Source organism: Rhinatrema bivittatum, chromosome 3, assembly GCF_901001135.1.
Source record: "Rhinatrema bivittatum chromosome 3, aRhiBiv1.1, whole genome shotgun sequence".
NCBI classification, from domain to species: Eukaryota; Metazoa; Chordata; class Amphibia; order Gymnophiona; family Rhinatrematidae; genus Rhinatrema; species Rhinatrema bivittatum.
Window position 1 is genome coordinate 552,927,190 of NC_042617.1, and position 26,705 is coordinate 552,953,894.

The following is a 26,705-nucleotide window of genomic DNA, read 5'->3' on the forward strand; positions in this document are numbered from 1 at the left end:
GATACAAACAGCAAAGTTGACATCAGTGAAAATTTTATGTCATTCGGAGTGATGAAATGTAAAAAGCGAGTTGATTTGTACAGTGTACTCTCTACCTAGCTTGATTGCAGCTAGGTATCCAGTTAAATTAATCAAATAAATTAGACCAAAATGATAATTATTATGGGACCAATTTTGCTCACAGTGTTTGCTTTTTAAAAAAATGAAAGCCTCAGTAATTTAGTGGTCATGTCTAGTAGTAATTATAATAACCCCATCTCAAATTATAGTAACTGCTTTCAACCCAGATATGCCAGAACTTTTAAGGGGCTGAGAGGAGGGGGGATAAATAATTACCTGCCAAAAATAAACAGACAGACTAAGTCTACTAAGGGCAGTGGTGTTCATCCCATTCAAGTTAGCCTTTAAAGGTCCTGGGGATCATGGACTGGCAGTGACACTAATGCCTCCAGACTGCAGCACCTTTAAGGAGCTGTCTCAGATAGGAAATGACCCTGTTGCTAGGGATGAGCCAAAAGTGATGCAGAACAGGCCCATGAGGCCCGACCGTGGCTACATCCCTGCATTAGAGAGAAACAAAAGAATTCACTTCAAGGCTTATTCACACATTTGTTGAAAATCACTCCAAATAAATCTCTAAATTCATTGAAATATGAACGATTTAATATTAGTGTGAATATCAGTCTGTCATTGTGCATGCTTACATAGTAACACAATCTGAACATTTTCAAAAGATCCATGCAGTACTTTTGATGTGAATATAAATACCAATCTCAGTGGCCCTCAATAAAAATCACCACACATCAGTTTATAGAGAGCATGAAAAATGCTTCTAATATAATCTAATATAAAGTGAACAATTTGAGAAGTCGTATTTTGATGGAATATTTCTCATTTTCATCCATGGCCGGATTTAATATTTTGGTGTCTATAGGCAATGGCATGTCCCTCCCCCCAGAGGGGAAAGGATATCCACAATAAATATGCTTGCATTGTATGCAAATGTATTTCAAGCATATTTATTTTAGATAGTCTGAAAAGCAGTCCTTTTTATGACCTTTGAGGACTGGAGTTGGCCACCCTTGCCTTAGAGTAACACTTTTTGAAATTTTGGTTGTCAGTGACTCTGCCAAGATGGAACTGAATGACTGCAGACCAATGTCACAGAGGCAGTGAGGAAAAATGGAGACAGAGTGAAAGACAGGCAGAAACATACTTTACAAGACATGCATAGAACCATTATGTAGTATGTTTGCCTTACTTTGAGTGACCTCTTGTACCAAGTCTTCTTGTGGTAAGAAGGGGGAACTTCTGGCGAATAGTCTAAAATAATTTTAAGAAATGATAACTGAATTGGTCTTCATGTCTTTCGTGGAAGCCATCCTGAAATATTTGCCTTTTAATACATTACATTACACTTTGTATCGATATTCTGCCCTCCATATTTATTCCAGTGAAATTACCGTAATTGCACATGCTGCTATAAAAAATGAACTTCAGCTGCACACTGTAATACTTCTGTGATTTAAAGGAATATTTTTTTTTTAGTTTTCATTCGCATTGCAGCATGATTTAAGTACTTTATTACATTTTCAGCAACCTGAATCAACCACCTTATTGAAGTGACTTGGGAAAGATCATCTTTAATCAGTTTCATTGATGGATACTTCAGCAGAAAGGCCCGACAGCTCTAGGGTTCTATTTCTCTTAGACCTAGTGGACCATGGATGGAGACTCAATATACAAGGGACATATTCCTCTCCATGGTTACTTTTGCAATTCCTGCTACCCAACTCCAAATAGCAGTAGGCTACTCTTCAAGAATAGCCCCAAACTGTAGTTCCAGACTTTCTTTATAAGGTGGCAGATAAACAGCTTGCATTCCACCAGAATAAATTGTTACTGTTCTTAATTTCTGTAAAGAGCAGTTGAACTATGGTACAAGAATTCACTAGGCAGCTCTTTAAAAACTGTCGACCTTTACTTCCTGCAATAGAAGAGTTAAGGGGGATTTTAGTGTGCTGGATGATTCTCTGTCTCCATGACCTACGGATCCCTAAGGACTGCTCAACTCTGGAGCAAACAGAGCTTAGGGCATCGCCAGGATCATTAAGGAAGCTAAATATCCCATGCTTCCTAGGTCCTTCTCTGACAAGGTGATGCGAGAGTCTTCCAAGGCCCTTAGACTTGTTGAATGTCCTCTGGTAGAAATAAGCACACACTCAAAAATAAATCTGTTTACTGGGGTATTTAATGCAGACGAATAAATTGCAAGTAGTACTCTTGTGTCTGGTGCAACCTATACAGAGCAAAAAAGTCCAAACACAATCAGTGATCACAACCACAGAAATCCTTTGTATTAGGGAATCCTTCCCTTCAACCCCCCTTGCAGTGTACTCTTTTGAGATGTTTCTCCACTAGGACTCTTCTTGTATTAGTACCTGTTTTATGCTGTGCAGTCCTTTATAGTCCACTTTAAGGAACTGAAACTGAAAAACTCTCAAAAAAAGTGTTAAAGAAGAGCTTGGGCTGGGCTGACACCCGTCTGTGCAGCAGAGTTCCAGGTCTGGCAGTCCTTCCCCTGACTCCAGCCTGAAAATCCACTTCTTAAAAAGGGAAAAAAAGAACTCCCTTTCCACCACTCTTTACCTCTGGTCCTCTTCGTCACCACTCTTCCCTCCTGAACCCCAATTACACTCCCTTTTCTGGATGCCTGAGATTCCTCCCTTGAGCCTCAGAACAACCTTAAGACAAGAGGGTTAGGAAGAAGGAAAAAGAAGATCAAGAGCCAAGGTGCGCTCATGAGTGTTATAGAAAGACACTCCCTTGCAAGATGCCTCCCAGTGGAGAAAATCTGAAACTCACTACACTTCTTCTCTCAGATGCCATCACTCAGCATCTCTGAAGACACTGATGCACATACTAAGGGGCACATTTAGGGACCCCCTTACATTAGTAATAGGTCCACAGAGCCCTTTATATTGATATTTCAGATTTGATTCTTGTTGCCTTGTTTCTAGCACCATGTATGTAAAGGTAGAAGAAAGTTCGATAGACATCCAAATTTTAAAAGGCCCGTGCGCGTAAAACTCAGGGGTTACGACCGTAGCCGGGCCTTGCACGCGCTGCGCACATTTTAGAATGGACCAGGCCACAAGTGTAACTCCCGATACGCACAGAAGTGCCGGGCCTCAAGAAAGGGGTGTGCTGGGGGATGGGGTCTGGGCGGGGCAGGAGCGGGATGGGACAGCACCATTTGATGCTGTCCTGGGGAAGTGCACGCCAGTGACCGGCCGGCGGAGTCTACTTCTGCTCCAAAGGAGCAGTAAAGTAAAAAGTGTTTAAAAATTTTAAGAGTTAGGTAGGGGGTAGGGGTCGGGGAGGAGAGGAGAGGAGAGGAGAGGGGAAAAGATAGGAAGGTTAGATAGGGGTATAGGGAAGTTCCCTTCCAGTCCGCTTCTTAATTGGAGTGGTCTGGGAGGGAACTGGGGAAGGCCTACTCGCTTCGCTGCACACTGCTTTTTAAAATTAACCCCTCCTTGGGCGTGCCAGTCCCAACCCACCTGCACATGCACGCACAGATTTAAAATGTCCATGTAAGCGTGCCGGGAACAGTGCGCACATGGACGCCCGCACAGAGTTTTTAAAATCTAGCCCTTGCTGAGGAGAGCCAAACCGAGATCTCGGTTCTGACTCAGAAGTCAAATATGAGCTAAGAATTAATTAGAACTGAGGAAATATATTACTTTAACCAAATTGTGAATTTCTTTAACCATTGTGTCTCTGATTTTATTTATCCTTGTAACTATTCCTTCTTTCCATCTACCTGTTCCTTTATTCCTTTCTTTTCCAAGTTCTTTTTTCCTGATCTTCTTCAGCCTTCGTCTCCTCTCTTTCTTCTATCTTCTTCTGTCTACAGTATTTCTAACTCTAACCCGAGCTTGTTTCTCTTTCTTTCCAGTAATGTATCACTAAGTGAGTTTTCTGTCTTGCCCCCTCATGCCCTCCACCTTCCCTTTTGTCTCTCATCTCCTATATCTGTTCTCTTTTTCCTTCCCCCCATGTACTCTCATCCAACGGCAGGGGGGAAAGACTACTTCACTTTCAGTGCATATCCAGCATAGCTCTCTGCTTCAATGGCAGGGGGGGAAAGAGGAAAAGAGGATTTATATTCAGGCAACAACCAACAAGGAATGAATTACATAGTCTGGGCAAACAAATAATTATGGGAGTAGCTTGCTTGTTACGGCAGTTACTACCCTGAATCAATTAAGCCGGATACTTCACTGGGAATACATATCCAGCGCAACACACTGCTTCAGCGGCAGGGGGAATAAATAAAAGAGGAATTATATTCAGACAACTAACAAGGACTGAATGGCACAGGCTGGGTAAACAAATAAGCGTGGGAGTAACTTGCTTATTGCAGCAGTTGCTACCCCTGACCAATTGAGCTTGATGCTTTGCTTGGATGCAGCTCCAGCACTGCTCTCTACATCGATGGCGTGGGAGGAGGGAAACTGGAACCAGGGAGTTGCTGATGGAGGCCAAGAGTAACAGATAAGTATGAGGGAAAAAAAAAGTGTGAAAGCTTGCTGGGCAGACTGGATGGGCCGTTTGGTCTTTTTCTGCCGTCATTTCTATGTTTCTATCCATCCATGTCCTCTTATCCTTCTCTTATACCCTAATCTTCTGGTAATGACAGAGCAGACTGGGTGGGGGGGGGGGAGGTACTGAGAGTACTGTGTTTCAAATGCCTCATTCCTCTTCCTCTTCTGCTAACTTCATGATTAGAGCAGAAGCAAACGCATGTGATAAAGGAGGAGGGGCTATGGCAAAGACAGAGGGTTCAGCTCTTTCTGTGTCCGCCCAATCCACAAAGCTCCAGGGCTGGGAGAGACTGCAGGCAGCAGGGATCAGAGGCACGCTAGAGTGAACCTGGTTTGCTATCTGCTAGAACAATGAAGGTGCTGGTTTGGCCACTTCCCTGGCGTGCCCAGCTCTGCATGTACCTCGGTCCCTGTCGCTTACATTGTTTCTATACCCAACACAAGTTCTGTCTCAGTTTAGCCTTCATAGGACTTTGTGCTAGGCACTTCAGTCACACATTTTATCCAGACGGGTTAATGCTCTCTTCTGGAAAGAGGGGCTATTCTGGCATGGAAATGTCTTCTAGCTTGTGTGTGGTTAGATGGGGGGGAAAAAACGTGAAATCAGGCCCTTACACTCCTAGAACTGTTGCTAAACAAGCTCAGCTATCATATGTCCATCTGAATGCACTTAATAAAATACAGCATAGCTGTCAGGAAATGAAATCCTCGTTAATGTGATGTTGCTTGTCAGTGTACTGTTAGCAGGGTTTGGCAGATGAGTTTGGATACCAACTATGGTAAGGTTCTTGGGCCCCACAGAAGAATCTCTGTTTAACTTTTCCTCAGCTGAGCTTCAAATGCATCTTGCTGCTGACGGATGAGAGGCCAAGACAACCATACCCTGAGCTACAAGTTAACAAGAGCTGTCTTAGTGACAGACGCCTTCAACAGCTGAGCTCTCCTTCCAGCATACACGAATGCAGCATGTGCAATATTTACACTGAAAGAACATCTGCTACAATGTAGCTCTCATCAATACCAAAACACAAGGAAAAAATATATTTCATTCACCTTTCCAAATGTTGCAGCACAAGCTGGCTCCAGATTCTCTTTCCTGCAGAAGTCTAAGTAATGTGCATAGAGAATGCATCTTGGCAAACAGACTCCTTCGCACACAATGTAGTTCTCTTCCAGCCTGCAGGTTAAAACAAATCATTCTCTTAGTAGAAAACCCAGCACAATTTTCCTCTCTCTCTAACAAAGAACCATAGATGCTGATTTAATGATTTCCCTATCCTCCCTCTTTTCCTCCTCTCCTTTCCCCGTGATCTCCCACCTTCACAGCATGGTCCATAGGAACACAGTGCATGCTGCATGCTCTCTGGCCCAGTGACTCACCTTCTCCTCTACTAGAGTGGAAAAGAACATCACGGTTAAATAAGAAATAGACAAGTAGGGAAGGAGAGGATGGCTACAGGGCACAAAGGGCTGTAAGCTGACCCCTCTACTCCAAGAGGGTCAGCTTTTGGGAAAGGCATCATTAACTACTCTGGAAGTTGGTGCTTGAACCATGGAGCACCCATATAGGGGTAGATTTTTAAACTTGCGCGGGCGCGCACACATGGACACGCAATTTTATAACGTGCGCGCATGTTATAAAATCGGGGGGGTTGGCGCACGCAAGGGGGTGCGCACCTCGCGCGCCATGCCGCGCTGCCTTACCTCGTTCCCTCCCAGGCCGCTCCGACATCAAAGCAGCTTCGGAGGGAACTTCTCTACCCCCCCCCCCCCCACCTTCCCTTCCCCCACCTCCCCTGTTCTTTCCCCCCTATCTTTTTCGTGGTTTAAAACTTATTTCAGCCCTGTGGCTGAAGTAAGTTGTGCGCGCCACCAACTGCCGACGCACGATCCCTGGCACAGTGGCAAATGGCGGCTGTGCCGGGAGCTTCTGGCCCCGTTCCCAGACTTCCCCGCCCCTTTTTGCAAGCCCCGGGACTGACACAGGTCCCGGGGCTTTAGGCCCGGCACGAATAACCTTTTTGAAAATCCAGCCCATAGTTTCCAGCTTCACACAGTAGCCAAGGGAAAGGCTCATGTGCTTCTCCACTGAAAATCACTTCCCTTTTAGGATAGGTCTGCCCTATGCATGCCAAACATAACAGCGAGTACTTCAGGGTCTGCACAGAGCTGAATTAAGAACATTCCCACAGCAGTTTTCCTCCTTAAATAAAATGGAAAAAATAAAAATCTGCAACAACATTATTTTCTACTGTTTCATAGCCAGGAATCTTTTGTCCACTTTTGAACTGAATTGACAAAGAGCCTCGTGAGATAATTCTCTGGAGTTTGGGATGTAATGGGATTGGAGGCAGTGTCCTATTGTGGGTTGGTGACTGGATAAAAGGCAGGAAACCGAGAGTAGGAATATATGGTTCATTTTCCAATGGAGAAAGATTGTTAGTGGAGTGCCCCAGGGGTCTGCATTGGGGCCTGTGCTATTGAACAAATTCATAAATGATGTGGATAAAGGAATGAATGAATGAATGAAGTGACCACATTTGCAAATGACACAAAATTATTTAGAGCCACTAAAATGGCAGCATATTATGAAGAATTACAGAAGGACTTTGTGAGGCTAGGAGGCTTCGTCTTCTAAATGGCAGTTGCAATTTAACGTGGACAAGTGCAAAATAATCCCAAGTACAGGTACACGATGCTGGGTTCCCTGTTAGGACTAGGAAAAGGGCCTTGGAGTCCTTGAGAATAATATTTATTTGTTTAGCCATTTTATATACCTTCATTCCAAATAAAGATCACAATGGATCTTAAAATCTTCAGCTCCATATGTGGCAGTGGTCAAAAAAGGAAACAGAATGTTAGAAATTATTTGGAAGAAATAGAGAACAAAACTGAGAATATTATAATGCCTTTGTACATATCCTTGGTGTAACTGCACTTTGAGAATTGTGTGCCGTTCTGGTCGCCCCATCTCAAAAAAAACATAGTAGACATGGAAAAGATACAGACAAGGGTGACAAAAATGATAAAGGGATGGAAATGCTCCCTTATGGAGAAAGGCTAAACAGATTAGCTTAGACAAAGATGTTTGAGGGGATATGATTGAAATTTAGAAAATCATGAGTGGGGTGGAACAGGTAAATAATAAGTGTTCACTGGAAGGGAGAGACAATTTAGTTGCATCCAGGATATATTAATTCACAGTCAATAAGAAATAAAGAAGAATGCATATTAGAAGTTATTGATCAACATAAGTTAAATACAATTTTTATGGTTGAAACATGGTGTTATGATCATAATCTTGTGTTTTTAAATAATGTTTGCCCAAAAGGATATAGTTCTATTCAGAAGGCATGACCACTAAAGCAAGGAGGTGGAGTATTAATAATTTATAGGAAGAGCTTGAAGGTGCAATATTTTGAGCTACATACACCCCGCTATTTGAAGCACTCATAGTGAAAGCGATTTGTGCAAAATATACAAGACAAAAAAATCCAATCAAACTTAACTATTGAGAGCTTTCATGGATTGCAGGAATTTTTTAATGATGGTAGCACTTAAGTATCATAATTTCATAATTGTAGGAGATTTTAACATTCATATGAATACTGCTAGTTCTAGTCAGGCACGTGATTTTTTTTTATCAGCAATTACAGCCATTGACTGCGCACAGTTAGAAACGCCCCCACCACATATAGCAGGTAATATTTTGGACTTAATGATATTACATCAAAATTGAGCTCATAAGATATTAGACTTACAGATGAGTTTTCAAAGGAGATACCCATGTAAATGTAGCAATTTTCAAAAGCCATTTGTATGTGTAAAGTGCACTTACACGTGTAAATCCTATAAATTCAATGGCATGTATTCATCTTCTTCAAAAGGCCATTTACATGGGTGAAGTGCATTCTTACAGTTGTAAGAATGTAAATGCTTTTCAAAAATCGGGCCCTGTGTAATTAATGAAGTTTCTTGGTCTGATCACAGTCTTGTTACTTTTAAAGTTCTTTGTTAGAAAAGGTTTGGAGATACAGTCAACACATTAGAAAGACGATGTGTGCAAAGGTTAATGCAGAAAATTGTGTACATCAATGAGAAGCTGAAATTGAGTCTTTTGACTGGTCTTCAGGTTCTGGCAATACTTAGTAGATACCTGGAATACCAGTTTAAAAACCTACTTACAATAATGTTGCACCTGTGCAAGATATTTGGGCAGAAGAGAAATCAAGGTGTTTACCTTGGTTTTCTGGTAAACTGATTGAGCGTAGGAAGGAACTCCGGAGGGCTGAGAGGAGATAGAGTAGAGAAAAAACAAACTTTAAAAGCAACTTTACAGAGAAACCTGTCGTGCCATGAAAAAAAGAATATTTTTCTAAGTTACTAGCTTCCTCCAGTAATAGCCCTATGCAGTTGGTTTAATCGGTAAAAACAACTGACTTCAAAGCCACTGATGGAGAACATACATTTCCCTGATTGTAATACTTTTGCTGATTATTTCAGCGAAAAAATAGGCAGTTGCTTACATTTCCTATACTTAAATCCAGGCCTATCTTAAACACTAGCTGCCACTAGGGTTGCCATATGACTCCAGATTCATTTGACCGTGTTGATCCAGTCCTAGGTTTACCTCATGGCGTTCAGGGACTTCTAGTTCTGATTTCCCTATTGCAGTCCTTCAGAAAAGTAAGACTACAGTGGGGTAAACCCAGGACTGGATCATCCCAGTCAGGTGAATCTGGAGCCAGATGACATCTGGTTTGTTGAATTCATTCAGTGCATTCAAAAACCTCCAATGCAGATTCTTTGAATTGGTAAATCAGCAGGGTCCACAGAAGGCAGACCGATTGTGGTGGATGCCTTTGAAATGGTGAATCAACATCAAACAATGTCAGATTTTTTCCCCCCAGAGTCTATGATGACATTTTTGCAGGAATTTCCCCCAATAAATCTGGGGAAAAAAAATCACAAACCCCCCCCCCCAAACTTGAATCAGGTTGAAATTTTCATGGCTCAAATTTTTCTCACATTTGTTTACGTTATATCCTAAAGAATTTCACTGAATAAGTTTAACTAAATCAAGATGGATGGAAACGCTGTAAAAGGAAAAAACGTGACTTTGAATTTCAGGTGTACAGTAAGCATGTCTCCTACTGAATGTGAGGGAGAGGGTCAAAAATGACTATCAGAATGAAAGAAATCATGGGTCAAGCAAAGATGTGAGGGAGCTGGATCTCAAAGGGTCTGCAGTACAGCAGTAAGAAGGGAGAATGAGCAGACAAGGTAGACTTTGTGGTCATTTAATTTCTTTTGTGTTTAACTTTTGTTGGTCAATGAATACTTTTTCCTATGTCAGGTGCAATTGCTATGCACACGCTAAACATGATGGAGCTCGCTCCTCTACAAAGTCAGGCACAAAGTGCTGAGTGCAGGGCTGCTGTGCTGTGTCTGAGCAATTTACAGAATGGGGAAATATTAATGATAGGCAGCCCAATCACCACATGAAATAGTGTGACCATTAGCCTTAGCCTTTCAGATTAGAGGTTGGAAGGAAAAGAGGGGGTTTCCCTATCAATTTCTGAAATGACAGAAAACCTACAAAACAAAGTGAACAATTTTATCAGGCATATTTCATACGTTAAAATGATGTTCCTCCCCCTCCTGAAAGGAGGGACATTTTTATATCACTTATCAGCAACTTTGCCTCTTTGTTTCCATAGCAGTGGGCAAAAATGACTTGGCCTGTGCAATTTTCTTTTATAGTAAATCTGTATGTGACTTCATTTTAGATATTATAAACAAAGCATACCAGTTAGATGCACTATTAGGTTGTAGATTGTGACCTCTGTTGAATTATCCTTCAGTGTCATCACTGGATTCTATATAGCTCTGGTGCTAAGCAGCTGCAAATGAGCCATAATGTTTTGATGGTTTACCTGTCTTTTCTTTCACAAATTTTAAGTTGTAAATGTGCTCATACACAGACAAATTCCTAATACCGACACACACACACACACACACACACATATGGAATGTTACAATTTTCTCGTGTGAAACAAATTTACCTACATAAAAAGATAAGCAAGAACCTGCAGTCTTCAACAGGCAACTAACTAGATAGTGCAGGGAATCTTTTTTTGTTTTGGTTCTTTTTATTCTTTTTTTTTAATTTCATAGGCTTTTTTTGTATATTTTGTTTTATTTTTATTTGTTTCAGACAAGAGTGCACATGATTTGTGAATAGTGCTTGCCATTTTCCAAAATGGATGACTCTGAAAATGTTAGAGATTTACGAGGGGGATTGTGCATTAATTTCAAGCTAAAACCAAATTAAATAAAAATGCCCAATTTGGTTTGGATTATTATTCATTTTAAAATGAATGCACATCCCTATAATTTAGTAAGGGAGCATTTTACTACAATAGTGCTGGTCAAACTCTTCAGAAATATACACACTAATATTTTTGGACTTCTACATCAAAGTTTAGTCTTCTTGCTATGAAGCCTTTCTTTTTGTTTTTGCTTCTTACATTTTTTTAAATGTTGGAGAAACATAAAGGTGTGCATCTGATTATTCCCATATAGTTTTTTTTTCTTTTTAGCACAAGTTCCCTGAATCCACTTCAGCTGTCTGCACTATAATCAGTGGTTCTCAAATACATCCTGGCATCACCCAGTCAGACAGGATATCTGCACTGAATATTCATAAAACAGAATTGCATTCAAATTTATCTCATGCATATCCATTGCATGAGTCCCCCAAGGCAGACTTGGGAAGTCGAACTATATCCATATTTTTTTTAGTGTATGAATGTGATGTCTACAAGAGTTTCTGATAAAAGATCAGTAGAGAGCACTGCCTTCTCACTGTACTTAGGTACTTAACAGTATACAAAACTATGAGGTGACTTTTGAATGCTCATATGTTCTATAATAGAAACAAATTCAATCAGAAAGATAAATAGGATCCTTAAAAAGAAATTTGTCACCCATGTATCTAAAATGCATAAATACTAATACTATTACTTAAGAAGATAGATGGCTAAGTGAAAATAAAATAAAGAAAAAAATGTTAGATGTTATTAGGAAAAAAATGTAAAATAAAACAGAGGATATCATAATGCCTCCGTATCGATCCATGATGTGACTACATCTTGAGTATTGTGTGCAGTTCTTATTGTTGCCCATCTCAAAAAAGATATAGTGGAAATAGAAAAGATACAGAGAAAGGCAACCAAAATAATAAAGGCGATGGAACAGCTCCCCTAGGAAGAAAGGCTAAGCAGGATAGGGATCTTCAGCTTGGAGAAGAGATAACTAAGTGGAAATATGATAAAGGTTAATAAAAACTTGAGTGTAGTGGAACACATAAACAAAGAATGGTTATATTTATCCTTTCAAATTGTAGGACTAAGGGACACTCTATGAAGCTAATCAGTAGCACATTTAAAACAAATTTTTTCACTCAGCACTGTGGAAGTTGTTGCTAAAAGATGTGGTGAAAGCAGTTAGCACAGCTGGATTTAAAAAGGCTCTTGAGAAGTTCCTGGAGGAAAAGTCCAGAAAACTACTATTAGGCAGGTAGACTTGGGAAAACCAGATTATCCCTGGTTATGAGTAAGAAGGGTTGGACCTATTCTTGGACCTGGTTTGGCCACTGCCGGGGACAGGATGCTGGCTTTGCTGCACCTTTAGTCTGACCCAGTATGGCATGTCTTAGATTTGTATGTTCTTAATATTGTGCACCTAATGGAAAGTACAGCTCATCTTTCTATACTTTCAGAATATAATCTAATTAGGATAATTTTAATTTTTCATTTTGTAAAAAAACTTGAATACATTGGAGAAAAAGGGTTGTACTTTAAAAGATCACTGCAAAATATTACTTGAATTCCAGATATAGCCATTAGGACAGAATCAGCAGAAATACAACTTCAGGATCTGTACAGTGAAAAAAAAAAACTAGTGTGGCTTTCTAAGTAGAGAGTAACACTCGAAAAAAATGTGGAAACTGAGAAATGTTTGACTGTAATTTATTTTAAGTCAACAATCTGACATTGTTTCAGAAATTGCAACCTGCATGCAATAATCAATAATTGTCAGTATATATACCTTCGGATTAGATTTAAAAAAAAATTGCAAAGTCCCCTGCATAGAGAATGCATTAGGAGGGTAAATTAAGGCATTTTTCTGCTCTTCACTATACATTCCATGGTTTTGGTGAGGTGATAAAGATTTAAGCATCTAAACTAACTCAGCTACACTGTCAGATAGACAAGCCCACAGATGGGTAAAAACTTTTGCATTTATTTTATATCCTAAAGGAAGTCATCGAAATAGGTTAACTAAACTAAGATAAAAGGTAAAGCCGGATAAAGAGAAAAAACAACATTATTTTGAATTGTTTCAGTTGTTCAAAGATTTCCGCTTTATTGCAAGCCTATTAATGTTCATAAATTGCGAAAATCACACGAGATCCACTTGGGGTCTTAACTATCCTTTTGCCACTGTCAGCACAGTAATTTTGACGAATGCAGAGCTCATTCTGGCGTTACATTTACTTCTCTGTTGCAGTGCTGACAATCTCTCTGCCATCAGTGTCCTTGTTTCTATGTCATTTTACCTCGGTGCTAGATCGTCTTCAACAATGAGCACAGCACTCAGAAAAACTGGCGACAAGATATTTTCTCTAATTCTACAAATTAATGACACAAAATTTGTTGGGGGGGGGGGGGTGGAGTTCTACAAAGTTTTTTTTGGTTTTTTTTTTTAAGAAGTCCTTTTTGATTTATAGAAACAATATTTCATTCTCAGTTTTTTTCATTCAATGTTATCTAAACTTTGCCGGAAATAAAAAGGACGGCGTTAAAACGGAGACTTACAAGAATAAGAGTTAATTCGAATACGGTATAAAGCAAGTCTTCAAAAACAACAGCTTTGGAGTATTACAAACGGATTGCTCCTGTGCCTTTGCTTTCTACGTTTCTCGCCTTCTGTTGCAATTATTGTATTTTGTTTTAAAGGGGGTGGGGGACTAACACCGCCGACATAAAGGTCTGTAACAAGGAAACAAAGGGGTACAGAGCAAGCACAGCAGCGCTTTAACAGATGATATGACCCGAGTTTAGACGTTGGTGCACGGCGCGTACAAAGGGATTTACGCACTATGCAATGCATGCAGCACTTATCCCTTTTGAGGAAGGGGGTGAGTTTCTGGTCGTCGCTCCTAGCGCACGGCTCGCCCGGCCGATCCTGCTAAGTTTCTTGATTGCATTTTAAAACCGACTTTTTACTCTTTAAGCCAACGTGTCCTGCATAAAAAAAGAGGGGGAGCGACGATCCCACCCCACCCACCGCCGTGCAGCGATCCCGGGCCGGCGCCGCAGAGAGCACGTGCAGGAAATGCTCCAACGCCAGCGCCAAGCTGCGCGCCCCCTGCCTGCCGCCTCCCTCGGGCTCTGCAGCAAGAAGCGGGCGGCTGCGAGCGGGGCGGGAGAGGCGTCCCTCCACGTGGGCCCCTGCCGCCGAAATGCAAATTTTCTTACCACTGGAGCGTGAGCTGCGTTTGCTTCTTTTTGTCCCGGATAATCTGCGTGATGGTCTTCTTCTGAGCCGGTGGCTTGTGTTTCCCGTACGGGATCTCGGCATCCTCCTCTTCGGATGACCGGGTTTCACGGGCCAGGTGGATTTCTGATACATGGGGAGGGGAGGAAAAACTCGTCAAGGGGTTGTCCGGTTCTTAAAAAGACAGTCACATTCTCGCAGCTGGACAAGGCACGCTTCAGATTTCGTTTGTCCAGCAGCCTCAGACTTTTCGAAACGTCGATAAAGGCAACAAGAAGAGAGAGCTGGACCCTGGCACGGGGGACTTTCTAGCATAGGGCGGTATAGGTGCGCAATTCCGAGAGCCGCGTGCAGGAAAAGGAAGCCGAGGAACTCACCTGTCTTTATCCCCATGCCCATGGCGTCCTCCTCCTCCCTGCTGGACAGCGAGGTGCCCTCCGTCTCTTCGGCGCAGAGACTTTCCTCCGGGTACGCGAGCAAAGCCTTTCCAACCAGCTCCTCGTAGCAATCCTCCTGGATCGCCGGGGAGACTTTCTGCCGCAGGTGCTGGAAGGGGTCTTCCCCTCCCCGTGACTTGGGCATCCTCTTCATTGGCATTTCACCTTACAAATTGGGGGGAGGGAGGGAGTAGGGGAGAAGGGTCCAGTTAATCCTCCGGATGGCACCGATCGGGCGTATCAGAGCGATGGGCTTGAACACTACCGAGCCAGAGACGCCCTGGAAATGTTCATGCAACCAACAATTATTATTACTTTGCAGCTAGACCCGGGGGTGGGGGGAAGGGGATTTTCTCTGAAGCAGCAACCAAACAGTATCTGTATTCCACACTGCGCGTTAACGATCCGGTGGCTTCTTTCCCTAACTTTCCTTCTCTTTTCCATGCCCTATCTCCGCACATCCCCTGCCGTTTTAAAGCAAACCCGGGAGACACGCCCAGATGTTGGCAGAGGCTTGCTCTCAAAACAAGGAGGCGGTTGATCATCAACAGGTCGGTGCACGGGATCCCAGGTTGCTTTTTACTCTGGAAAAAAAAGAGAAAAGGCTGCCCCTGCCCCGTGTTAATTACATTCTCCGTGACGTGGCCCTAATGAATTGGGTTTATTTATCGTTTCGTGGGGAGGGGGGGGGGGGGAGGAATACGGCGCAGAACAGATTAGGCGAAGTAATGATTAACAGACTGGAACAATTATTTCTAGTTGTGTCAGTCATAGGAAGGAGGGTTTATTATGCATTTTTTATGTCTGACGCTGGACGGGTGAAAGCCAGGGTACGAGTGAGCGTGTTCCTTCGAGGAATGAAAAACCTCTCGATGCATGAATTTAGAGGCACAGACGTTTGGAAATCGTGGGCAATCCAAAAACGGATGGGCAGGAAAAAGTGCACAGCTTTCTAGTGGGCTGGCGTAGTGAGGTACCTGGCTTTCCCTCTTCTAGAGTGTTACAGTATACATTAAGAAATGACAATTTCCCCTTATCCTATGCACACTATATTTAAAATACAGCGCAAAGAAAAGGCGTTGTTTACTTAGTTGTGTTAGGCGTTTGCGGCACAGTAAACACCTTAATACAGAGATGTGTGGTATTTTAAATAGCTTGCATTATAAGAACATAAGAAATTGCCGTGCTGGATGAGACCAAGGGTCCATCAAACCCAGCATCCTGTTTCCAACAGAGGCCAAACCAGGCCACAAGAACCTGGCAATTACCCAAACACTAAGAAGATCCCATGCTACTGAAGCAATTAATAGCAGTGGCTATTTCCTAAGTAAACTTGATTAATAGCAGTTAATGGACTTCTCCTCCAAGAACCCAGTTACACTAACTGCACTAACCACATCCTCTGGCAAAAAATTCCAGAGCTTAATTGTGCATTCAGTGAAAAAGAATTGTCTCCGATTAGTCTTAAATGTGCTACTTGCTAACTTCATGGAATGCCCCTGGTCCTTCTATTATCCGATGCCCCCTGGTCCTTCTATTTACCTCACTATCACAGGTATGATAATGAGCTGCTTTCAGTCAACTGCTTTACAAATGCATGCAAAGCAGCTCAATGCTAGGCAATTTAATGCTAATAAAATAACTTGCCTTGCCTGAAAAATTGCACGCTGTGATATTTTCATAAAAGTTAGCTATAAGTCAGAAGTTGTAGCTAACTTTTCCCAGTAGCATCAGGATGCTAACACACTTCCCAATGCCCCCAGGACCATACCTTAAAGGGCCCAATAAGCCCGAAGTGCCTCCCATGGCAGCCAACTCTTTCTTGTCCTCCCTGAGACCCCCATGCCCACCCCAGGCATACCTTTAACTCCCTGGTGGGATAATAGGGCCCAAAATGCCCTCCATGCTCCAGGCCCTGCAATATCCTAGTTAAAATGGTATAAGGAAGGCCCCTATCACTCCAGCAATTGAGAAAATGGGAGTGGTTTGGGAGGGGGAGCCGTGTATGCCACTACTATGTATTCTTTAAAAACTTTTATGCACTGGGGCTTCCTCTAGGAGTGGAAGGGGAGTGGGGTTGAGACAAGGAATCTCACAAGATTCCTGGGATTTGTACTCACTTTGGGGGGTGGGGGGGATTCAGGCCAGTTGAGCCATTTAATATGGTGGTCCTGGGTTGTGGGACCTCCATCATGTGGAATTTCTGGGGGCTATATTAACCTGTGGCATTTTCCTTGGCAGTTTTATACTGCCAAGGAAAACACTGCAGAGTTTACTAAGCTGCAGCTTAGTAAATCCTGCAGTATTTTCCACCTCCTGGATAAATACTGCAGTTTGTTAAGCAACCTCCTAAGTGTGGTGGATCACATTGCTTGCAAGATCCACCAGACAACCACACTGCCTCGTGGTTCATTCCCCATCCCACCCAGCAGCAGCTGTCCTCCTTCCACAGGCAGGGAGGTCTGAAGCAGTAATGACTTGGGTATTCCTGACCTGCACCAGAGCTGTTTGGTTTGCATTAGGGATATGCAGGGAAAGATTTTTGGTTTGGGCTGGATTTTCAGTTAGGTTTCCTGATTTGCTCATTCGTTTCATTTCTTTCCAATCAAAGGAGGAAGCAATGCATCCTATTTTTGAGTCTGTGGGGTTTTTAATTCGAGTTTTATGAAACTTTCTGCCACTCATCAGCAGCAGAGGCAACAGTTACAACAAGACCGGCACAAACATCCCACAGCACCACAAAAAGGGCAAAGGGCACCATACCTGGGAACTCTCTGGATTTGGCCCGGAGACTCCGCAATTCTAAAAGAATTACTGGGTCTCCGGGCCAATACTGGAAATCTCCGGGTGCTGCAGCAAAACCAATCTGCTTGGACCCGGAAAGAAGAAAGGAACGTCACTGGTCTTGCGTGGCTGGAAAAGGAGAAACTCGACAGTGATTTCTACCTTCTCCGGAACGTTTTAACTCTTAACTTTGCTTGCTCATGACACCACCTGCTCCTGCACAGCCTGTTTCCTGTATCCAGCCACTTGCCCGCCCCATCTTGTTTGCCTTGGTCAGTCGACATTGTGATTTCCTGCCCGTGCATCAAACGAGGAGTAAGAAACAGGCAGCGTCCACTTCCATAGCACAGGAAGAGAAGGAAGAGGCTGCTGCTGCTCCAGGAGCCCAAGTTACAGTCTGCTGTTGCTAATGTGTTTTGAAAGGGGGGAAGAGAGAATGAATGAGCATGTCTGTGAGAGTGAGTGAGTGTGTATTTGTGTAGGAAGAAGAGATCTGAGAGTGAATGTAGGTGAGTAGGAGAGAGCTGAGTGCAAGTGAGCATGGGTGTGAAAGTGAGTGGGCATGTGTGTATGGAAGAGGGAGAGATGTGAGTGAGTGTGTGTGTGTGTTGGTGGGAGAATGGCAGAAGTAAAGGTGTAAATGGACATGTGAGAATGTGAGAGAATGAGCAGTGAAAGTAAGTGTGAAGATGTAAGAGTGTTTATGAGAGCAAATTTGTGAGCATCCGGTCCCACTGTGCAGTTGCCCTCCCCCTGTAGCCCCCCCCCCCATCAAATCCATGGTAATCTTAGGGTGACTGGAAGTCAAATGTTCCCAGGTATGAAGGGCACCAACAGTGACATCAGCATTCCAAGCCCCCGTGAGAAAGGCAAAGGAGCACAAATAGTGGCATGAACACTCCAAGGCATCAAAAGGGGCAAAGGCAGTAACAGTGACATCAACACCCCAAGGCATAGAGTGATGACTATGGCAGCAAGTACAGAGGCATGAAGACCCCAAGGCATAGAGTGGCGGGTAAGGCAGCAAAAGGTGTGGCAACAACACAGCAGAGCACTGAACCAGAACAGCAGCAAAGCAGTGAAGCAGGCCAGGCAGAAGCATGCGTAGTAACAAGATTGCAAGACATTCAAAGAGGTGCAGGGAAGAAGAGGATTTTGTTTTCATTTAATTTTTTTTTTGTATTTTATTTTTGGTACCAAAACACCCCAATGGAGCCAAAAGAGCAGATGGGTAATGGGAACAGACTGGGCGGCAGCAACAGCAAGAGTGGTAACAACACAGCAGGGTACTGAACCAGAAAAGAAGCAGGTCAGCAGGAGCAAGCCAGTAGGTAATTGATTCTTTTTCTTTTTTGTTTCCTGGATCCCATCCTGTCCTGATTTACAGATGCACCATTTTTCTGCCATCACGTACTATGTTACAGTGCTACTGTGCATTACAACTAGAAAAGAGATGGGGTGGGAGGAGAAACTTGTATTTTTTTTTCTTAACATTACTTCTTTCTGGAGACAAAACACCCCTAGTATAACCAAGAAGAAAGCTGAGGGAACTAGGCTTGTATCCTAGAGGTGTACAGCAAAACAGTAAGGTAGAGAACCAGAAAAGAGATGGGGGGTGGGGAAGAAAATTGTATGTTTTCTTTTTTTTTTTTTTATTGTAAGAACAAAACATCCCAGTATACCGAAGAAAAAAGCAGGAGATATAAAATGAGGGTGGGGCTCAGTTACAAGCAGGAAGAGAAGCTGAGAGCAGGAGACCTCCTGAGGTCTATGAAAGTGGAAGAAATCCCAGTTATAGAAGAAAACGAGAAATCTATGAATCCACAGCCTAAAAAGGTAGAAAGCATGGTAGGTTCACTCACCTGCTACCTCTGACTGAATACTGTTTGGGTTCTAGTGGGCAGAACCCAGGCAGAGCTCCACTGCTTGCTGTTTTGTTGAGTCTATGAACTTTGATAATGGAACTCTGCTACCAAATTATTGCAGCTTGACAATTTGGCTGTGGGAACTGAAAACCTTTTGCAAGCCACGTTAATGAATGTTAGTGCACAGGAGATTTAATTACTGTCACTGCTGTTCTTCATTCCTGAGTGTTGGAAAGAAAAGATTTTGCTACCAAACTACTATAGCTTGACAATTTAGCTATGAGAACTGAAAAACTGGTGCAGGACATCTAACATCCCTCCCTTTACCTATCCGTTCTTCTCTATCCTTTTCTCTTCTCTTAGCCTCTTCTATTTAATCAGTTATTTGTTATAATGTAACTTTTTTCTTCCAATTTCTCTTCCTCTTCTTCCCTTTCGTTTTATGTAAACCGATGTGATGTCCATACGAACTTCGATATATAAAAGTGTTTAAATAAATAAATAAATAAGTAAGGACAAGCTAATTGATACTAGTGCACAACATTTTATTTATCAGCACTGCTGTTCTTTAACCCTAAGTTTGAAGGAGAAGCTTGGATTATTGGCTAAAGGAACTGAAATGGTGAAAGCTGGGCTAATTGATACCCATGCACAAGACTTTAATGATTGACACTGTTGTTCTTTATCCCTAAGTGCGAAAGAGGAGGTTTTCTACTAATCTAGTCAAATAGAAATATTGGGCTATTGATATTGAATTAGGGAAAGCCTGACCATTGGGAAACTAGAATTGAAACTTGGCTGGAAGAAAGGTCAGTTACTAATAAAAATTCATACAGGGCTACAGAGAAACTTAAGAGGGCTCACTGATCAGCCAGATTAGAGGCCAGAGCCAGTCCATTTCTCTTCTGCCAGTAGGTGCTACTCTTGCATTCAACATCGAGGCCACAATGTTGGTAAGCCTTCCGCCTAACATTATGCATTGGGAAATGCCTGACCTGTAACTTGCTTTGATCCTTACAGTGCACTGGTACCGGCAGAAAGTCCCATTGCCCATCCTTGAGGGAGTTTGGCCAATTCACTTCCAAGGTTCCAATCCGCCATCCTCACACTATCTCAGGAATTTCTTGGTTTCTGTGCTTATTAGTCTCGCTGCAATAGGCAATAGTCTATTTCAATGGGCAATAGACTTGAATGGGAAACATAAAGAAATGAAACTAAAATTTTCATTTAATTTGTGGGTACCTTCCACTTGTTTTGGGGGTCCAAAAATGAAATGAAACTGGCCTAATTCTTTGCATTTTACCAATTCATTTCAACAAATGTGCATTCCTACTCTTTAATTATGTGTGTACTTTTTACTCACAAAAAAAGTACATGCATTCTTTTTTTTGGGGGGTGAAGATATTCATATTTCAAAACCTACCGGTAATTAGTTCCTGCCATACAGGTTTTTAAATATTTGCTGAAATCTCTGCGCTCATTTGGCGCCTCATGTGTACTTTGAAAGCTGTGCTCCCTCTGCTTTATGCCCATTAGTGAATCATGAATATTAAATTATATAAAACATGAGAAATGTGACCATTTTTTCTTTTTAGTTTAGGTAAACTTATACTGCATAAAGATCAGGAATTCTGAATTTGTGATAACTTCTTTTTTGCCCTGACCTTCTAATGCTACATTGTGTTTTGCATTATTTGAGAAAGGAACTGTTTTGAGAGTTAGCCCCTTTTAAGAGGTAAGAGACATCTAAGTCAAGCATGTTGGTCTTAAAAGAATACATATATATATATAGAAGTACTAAGAAGTTATGACTTACCCATCCCCCATTACTCCCACTCCCACAGCCCCACTGTCAGTCTCATTTTCACCTCCCCCATGCCCACTCCTTGCCCACCACTCCCAGTATCATTATCATACTCACCACCACTACCACTATCTGTTCTTTGAGGGGGGCAATTGTCAGATTGTCCACTTTGGAGAATAGTCTGTATACTTTCCCTTTAAAACTTGACCTTGGTACAAATCACCTATGAACATTTCCACCTACTTTCTGTGCAGGTAGATTTTGCAAGGAAAATAATATGCATAGATTAGAAACTATGTTCTGTGTTCTATTTTCTGATTTCGCCCAGTTCTTATTTATTTATTTCATTTATATATTGCACTTTTCAGCACTTCAGAGCGGATTACATTCAGGTACTGTAAGTATATCCCTGTCCCCAAAGGACTTGCAGTCATAAGTTTGTACTTGGCGCAGTGGAGGGTAAAGTGACTTGCTCCATCTCCCTTCCCCCAGTTCATACTAGGAAAGCCTCCCCGAAATGCCGTTAAAAATATGCATTTTGTGGAACTCTCCATGTACGTTTAGCTGCAGTGAGAGAGGGTCAGTTTTATACCGCCAATTTGTGCACATAAACTGCTATTTACCTGCATCACTGAATTTGAACATTGTCTTCTGAATGGAGTTGGCATTGCTGTTCCTCCATCGCGTGCTAAAACTAGTTCTTCAACCTCTTTTTTGACATTCTGCGATAAAAACTGTGATTAATCAGGTCCCAAAAAATTGTCAAAGGCCCTATTAACTAACTTGTATTAAATATTGGCAAGTTAACATAGGTAACCTGCTGATTTTAACCTGTTTGGTAGCCACAGTGCAAGTTACGCGCTTCTACCCCGTAGACGACTTGATTCACCAAAACTCTTTTTGATGTGTAGCGGGGAAAATAGCTCAAAATCCCCACATTGCACTTGTCATAAAAGCAGATATTAGGAAGATATTTTGCAAAAAAGAAAAAGATTTGTCACAACCTGAAAAAAAGATATTTGGAGTAAGCAGGAGGAGGGCCCAGTATAGATGCTGCAGTAATGTCTTCCAGGCTACCTGCAGACATTCACCCAAATACATACATACTTTCAGCAGCCCTCAGATCCTGCTTGAGGTTGGAATAAATCTGGGCCAGAGTGTTGCCACAGCTGTACAAAAACATTTTTGCAAAACAATTGGCTTCATGTTCGTGCAAAAAAACACAAAGAAGAAATGATCCACACTGACTACTCAGAGTGCTAGCTGGATAGCACAGGTCGAGTACGTGCAATCGATTTGAGACTTTATTGACCTGTGCGATTTTTGTCTATTAGTTTTTATCTGTAAAAGTCTGCTAATAGACTTGTTAAACACAACAAACATAACAAGATTTTATTGCAAATGAGCTAACATATCATTTTATCTGAAATGTATTGCAACGGTCCACATAAAGAACATACCACAGAGACACTTCAGGGAGAATACTTGAAAACGTATCAGTGATAAACAACCTCAGTGATGTTCTTTGTAATTTTGAAAGAGCAGCTAATGAGTTCTCTTTTTAACATAAAGGGTTGTTACTGGGTCAGATCATTTAGTCTGGCACAACAAGCTGCCTGTTTAGAACATGATATCTGATATTCCTCTTTTCTTAAATTTTGTAGCTGAAAGATAACAAGTACTGCAATCAGCCTGGATTTTTGTTTTCCTGCTCCCACGGCCATGTTCTGGAGCAAGAAAAAGAAATACAGTAATTGTGAACATTTTCCTTCTTGATAAGAAACTATTTCAAGTGTCTCTAGAGCGCACGAGAGATGTCAGTCAGAAATGGAACTTTTCCATTTAATTGGCAGAGTTGCAGAAATTTAAAATGGCAGCACATGCTTCTCTGAGCTTCCTGACATCAGGTTTTCTTAAAGTATTAGTACTAGGAATAAGACTCTTTTAGACAATACATGCCAATCAATCATCAAGAGACTTCCTTAAAAACTGCAAACAGTTGATCTGCATAATCAGAAACCATACCTTTATAAATATCAAATTACAGAGCAGAGTCTAGGTTTTTGTTGCTATGTTAACATTTTTAATGAATGAAATAAAAAGTTACCTGCTACTTTATCCTCATAACACACTTTTTATTGCCTTTCCTCTCTTCTGGACAGTAAAATGCATCTAGCAGGACTACTGGGACATCAGTCAAAAATCATTTCCAGGTCGGGGGTATCTTTTTATAGCAAAGCTGGGAGGTCTGCTTCTAACGGACAAGCACCTCATGAGGTTTTAGCATGCTCATTTTAGAGTAGCTGCATTTTAGCCTAGCTGTTGTGTATTGTCTGGAAAACTTATGGTTTTGATTTTGGTATTGCCTTACACATTTATTTCTGTTTTAATAGAGTTGTTATATGTTATTTAGTCAAAATATGCTTACAGTCTGAACTGGAGAACATAAGAATTTGCCATACCGGGTCAGACCAAGTGTCCATCAAACCCAGCATCCTGTTTCCAACAGTGGCCAATCCAGGCCACAAGTACCTGGCAAGTACTCAAACACTAAGTAGATCCCATGTTACTGATGCTAGTAATAGCGATGGCTATTCTATAAGAAAAACTTGATTAATAGCAGTTAATAGACTTCTCCATAAACGTATCCAAACCTTTTTTGAACCCAGCTAGACTAACTGCACTAACCACATCCTCTGGCAACAAATTCCAGAGTTTAATTGTGCGTTGAATGAAAAAGAATCTTCTTTGATTAGTCTTAAATGTGCTACTTGCTAACTTTGTGGAGTGCCCCCTAGTCCTTCTATTATCCGAAAGAGTAAATAACCAATTCACAATTACCCATTCTAGACCTCTCATGATCTTAAAGACCTCTATCATAACTCCCCTCAGCCGTCTCTTCTCCAAGCTGAACAGCCTTTACATCTTTAGCCTTTCCTCATATGGGAGCTGTTCCATCCCCTTTATCATTTTGGTCATCCTTCTCTGTACCTTCTGTTTTTTTCAATCAGTGTTGTAGTAGGTGAGAAACAGTCCAGAAGGGGTAGACATAAGATGAGGTTAAACCTCAAAAGGAATTGCTGAACCAGTTAATGATCTTTCACCTAAAATGAGCCGAGACAGAGCGGAGATCCCCATAGCTTTTAATTTATCTATGCTAAATGTTAAGTCCCTAAAGCATAAAAGTACCCAAATTTTTGATTAACTATCAGATAAGAGCTTAGATCTCATTCTAGATTGGTTTTTAGAGAGTGCTGTGGAGGAGCGGGCTATCTTGATCCATGAGGGTACTAATGACATAAGGAGGCACAGGAGGTATGTTCTGGAGACATAAGTTAGGCTTCTAGATAGCAAACCAAAATTCAGAAACTCCAGGATATCATTTTCGGAAATGCTCCCAGTTGCATGTGCAGGACCTCAGAGGCAGGTTGAGTTCTGGAGTTTCAGTGCATAGATGAGAGAGAGGTGGAGGGTGGAGAGCTTTAGATTCAACTTTTTGCTGGTTATACCTACCTTGATTGTTTATATTGTGCATGGTTATATATCTACCTTGCTCTTTTAAATGATGATTTTTAATTTTTATTATTGTTCAGTTTAATTTCTTGTGGTCAGGTACAATCTGTTAATGGAAAAGTAAGCCTTACTTTTTGTTCTCACCTGGGCCGCTAGACTAAGGAAATTTGTGTGCAGATCTCGCTCTGTCTTCTGCTTCTTGGAGAAGAACCTGATAAGCCCTGCAGTCTAAGTGTTCTGATTAAATCTTTTGAATTTCTTTTGCTGTTTACACCTGCCTTGCTCTTTTAAATCTTAACTTATTTTTCTTTTTGTTCAGTTTCTTCTCTTGTCAATAGAGATAATCTTCTACAGGCAAAGTGAACCTTAGTTTTTATTTTCCCATTCACTCCAATCCCTTTTTCTCTTATATATACTCCCTTATTTTTGTGGTGAGCAGACTTTCCTTTCCTATAAGGCTCCTACTTGGCATAAATTTATACCTGTTCATAGCTTCTCTTTTGCTCTTTTAAATGCTACTTCAACTTTCATGTTTGCCGAGTTTTAGATTGAACTACTTTACATTTTGGGTTACTTGCTCGAGAATTCTCAATTCTTGCCTGAATGAGAAAAAAAAAGATGCAGATAGTGGTCTAGCAGTAGGACATGAGCTATCCAGTCTTTTGCAGTGAGATTATCTTCCTTTGGGAAGACACGGTAGAAAGAGCTCCAAGCACGCAAAGAACAAGAATGGTCTCTGGAAGCTGGAGTGACTGACCTTGAGGAACTGAGGCAGACAGAAAGGAATATAGAGGAGACCTTCAAGGATACAGTAGAGTGACCCCATCTCTACTCTTAAAAAGCAAAGCGGAAGCCGATCAATAATGCTGGAAAGCAGAAGAAACAGTAGTGATCGGTGTAACAAGGGATTCTTTATTGGAATATGCCCGACTCTGGCCGAGTTTCACTCATACAGAAGCTGCCTCAGGGGCTACTACAAGAACAATAAAATAATAATAAATAATAACAAATAAGAAACACACATATACATAGATTAAAAAGACATAGACATGTGTGGATACATATAAAATGTCACATAACATAAGGAAACATAATAAAATCATAAAATATTAAAATCAAAATCAAAACTGATTTGTCAAAATTGCTCAGTGATGTGTACTTATTGATAATATGTGCAAAAGCTAGCGTACTTGAAACCAATGTGAAATATATAAACATCTATGCTTGGGAATTAACAAGAGCCAAATGGGCGTGTGTAAGTAATACACATATGTGTGTCAATTAAGCCGGTGGATGTGGATTCAAAATAGCGAAAAAAAACATCTGTAGAGAAGCAATTGGGTTGTAACTACAAGTACCTGTTCCAATGGTTATTTTTTCATATGTCATACTTCAATGTGAGAACAACACATAAAGTATTGATTAGAATTCTAAAAAGAAGAGGGAAAGGAAGAAGCAGCTTGGTGTTAAATGGAAGATGTACACATTCTAAAATTGCAATTGGTTTCAAGTACGCTAGCTTTTGCGCATATTATCAATAAGTACACATCACTGAGCAATTTTGACAAATCAGTTTTGATTTTGATTTTAATATTTTATGATTTTATTATGTTTTCTTATGTTATGTGACATTTTATATGTATTCACACATATCTATGTCTTTTTAATCTGTGTATATGTGTGTCTTTTATTTATTATTATTTTATTGTTCTTGTAGTAGCCCCTGAGGCAGCTCCTGCGTGAGTGAAACTCGGCCAGAGTCGGGCATATTCCAATAAAGAATCCCTTGTTACCCTGATCACTACCGTTTGTTCTGCTTCCCATCTCTACTCTGGCAGTCCCTGTGCTGCTTTGGAGAAGCAAGGACACCAGGAATTGAGACAGACAGATAGACAGCTATATAGAGGACACCTTTAGGTACATAGTCAAGAGGTCCAACCTCACGTGGTTGCTTTGGAGGAGCATGGACATGAGGAAGGAGATTATCACCCATCAGTGGCAAGAAGTGATCCTGTAGCTGGGATCTGCCTTCTAGGTGATATTTTATCTTCTCACATGAAGCATACATCTTCAAGATGGCAGGGATAGGATGTTACTGGTGATACATTCTTTAGGGAAATAGCTGTGA

At 41.4% G+C, this 26,705-nt stretch overlaps 1 protein-coding gene across 2 annotated transcripts in view; it reads right to left on the minus strand.

Annotated features, from left to right (window-relative positions):
- Positions 1-15,209, minus strand: part of RFX6 (regulatory factor X6) — a 277,346-nt gene extending 262,137 nt beyond the window's left edge. For both annotated transcript variants that reach the window (XM_029596443.1, XM_029596442.1), the window contains exons 1-4: positions 14,552-15,209; positions 14,156-14,300; positions 5,664-5,787; positions 1,262-1,323 (exon numbers count right to left, since the gene is read on the minus strand). In XM_029596443.1, the coding sequence (XP_029452303.1) occupies positions 1,262-1,323; positions 5,664-5,787; positions 14,156-14,300; positions 14,552-14,771 (551 nt within the window). In that variant the 5' untranslated portion in view covers positions 14,772-15,209. The remainder of the gene's footprint in view (positions 1-1,261; positions 1,324-5,663; positions 5,788-14,155; positions 14,301-14,551) is intronic.
- Between the last annotated feature and the right edge of the window lie 11,496 nt (positions 15,210-26,705).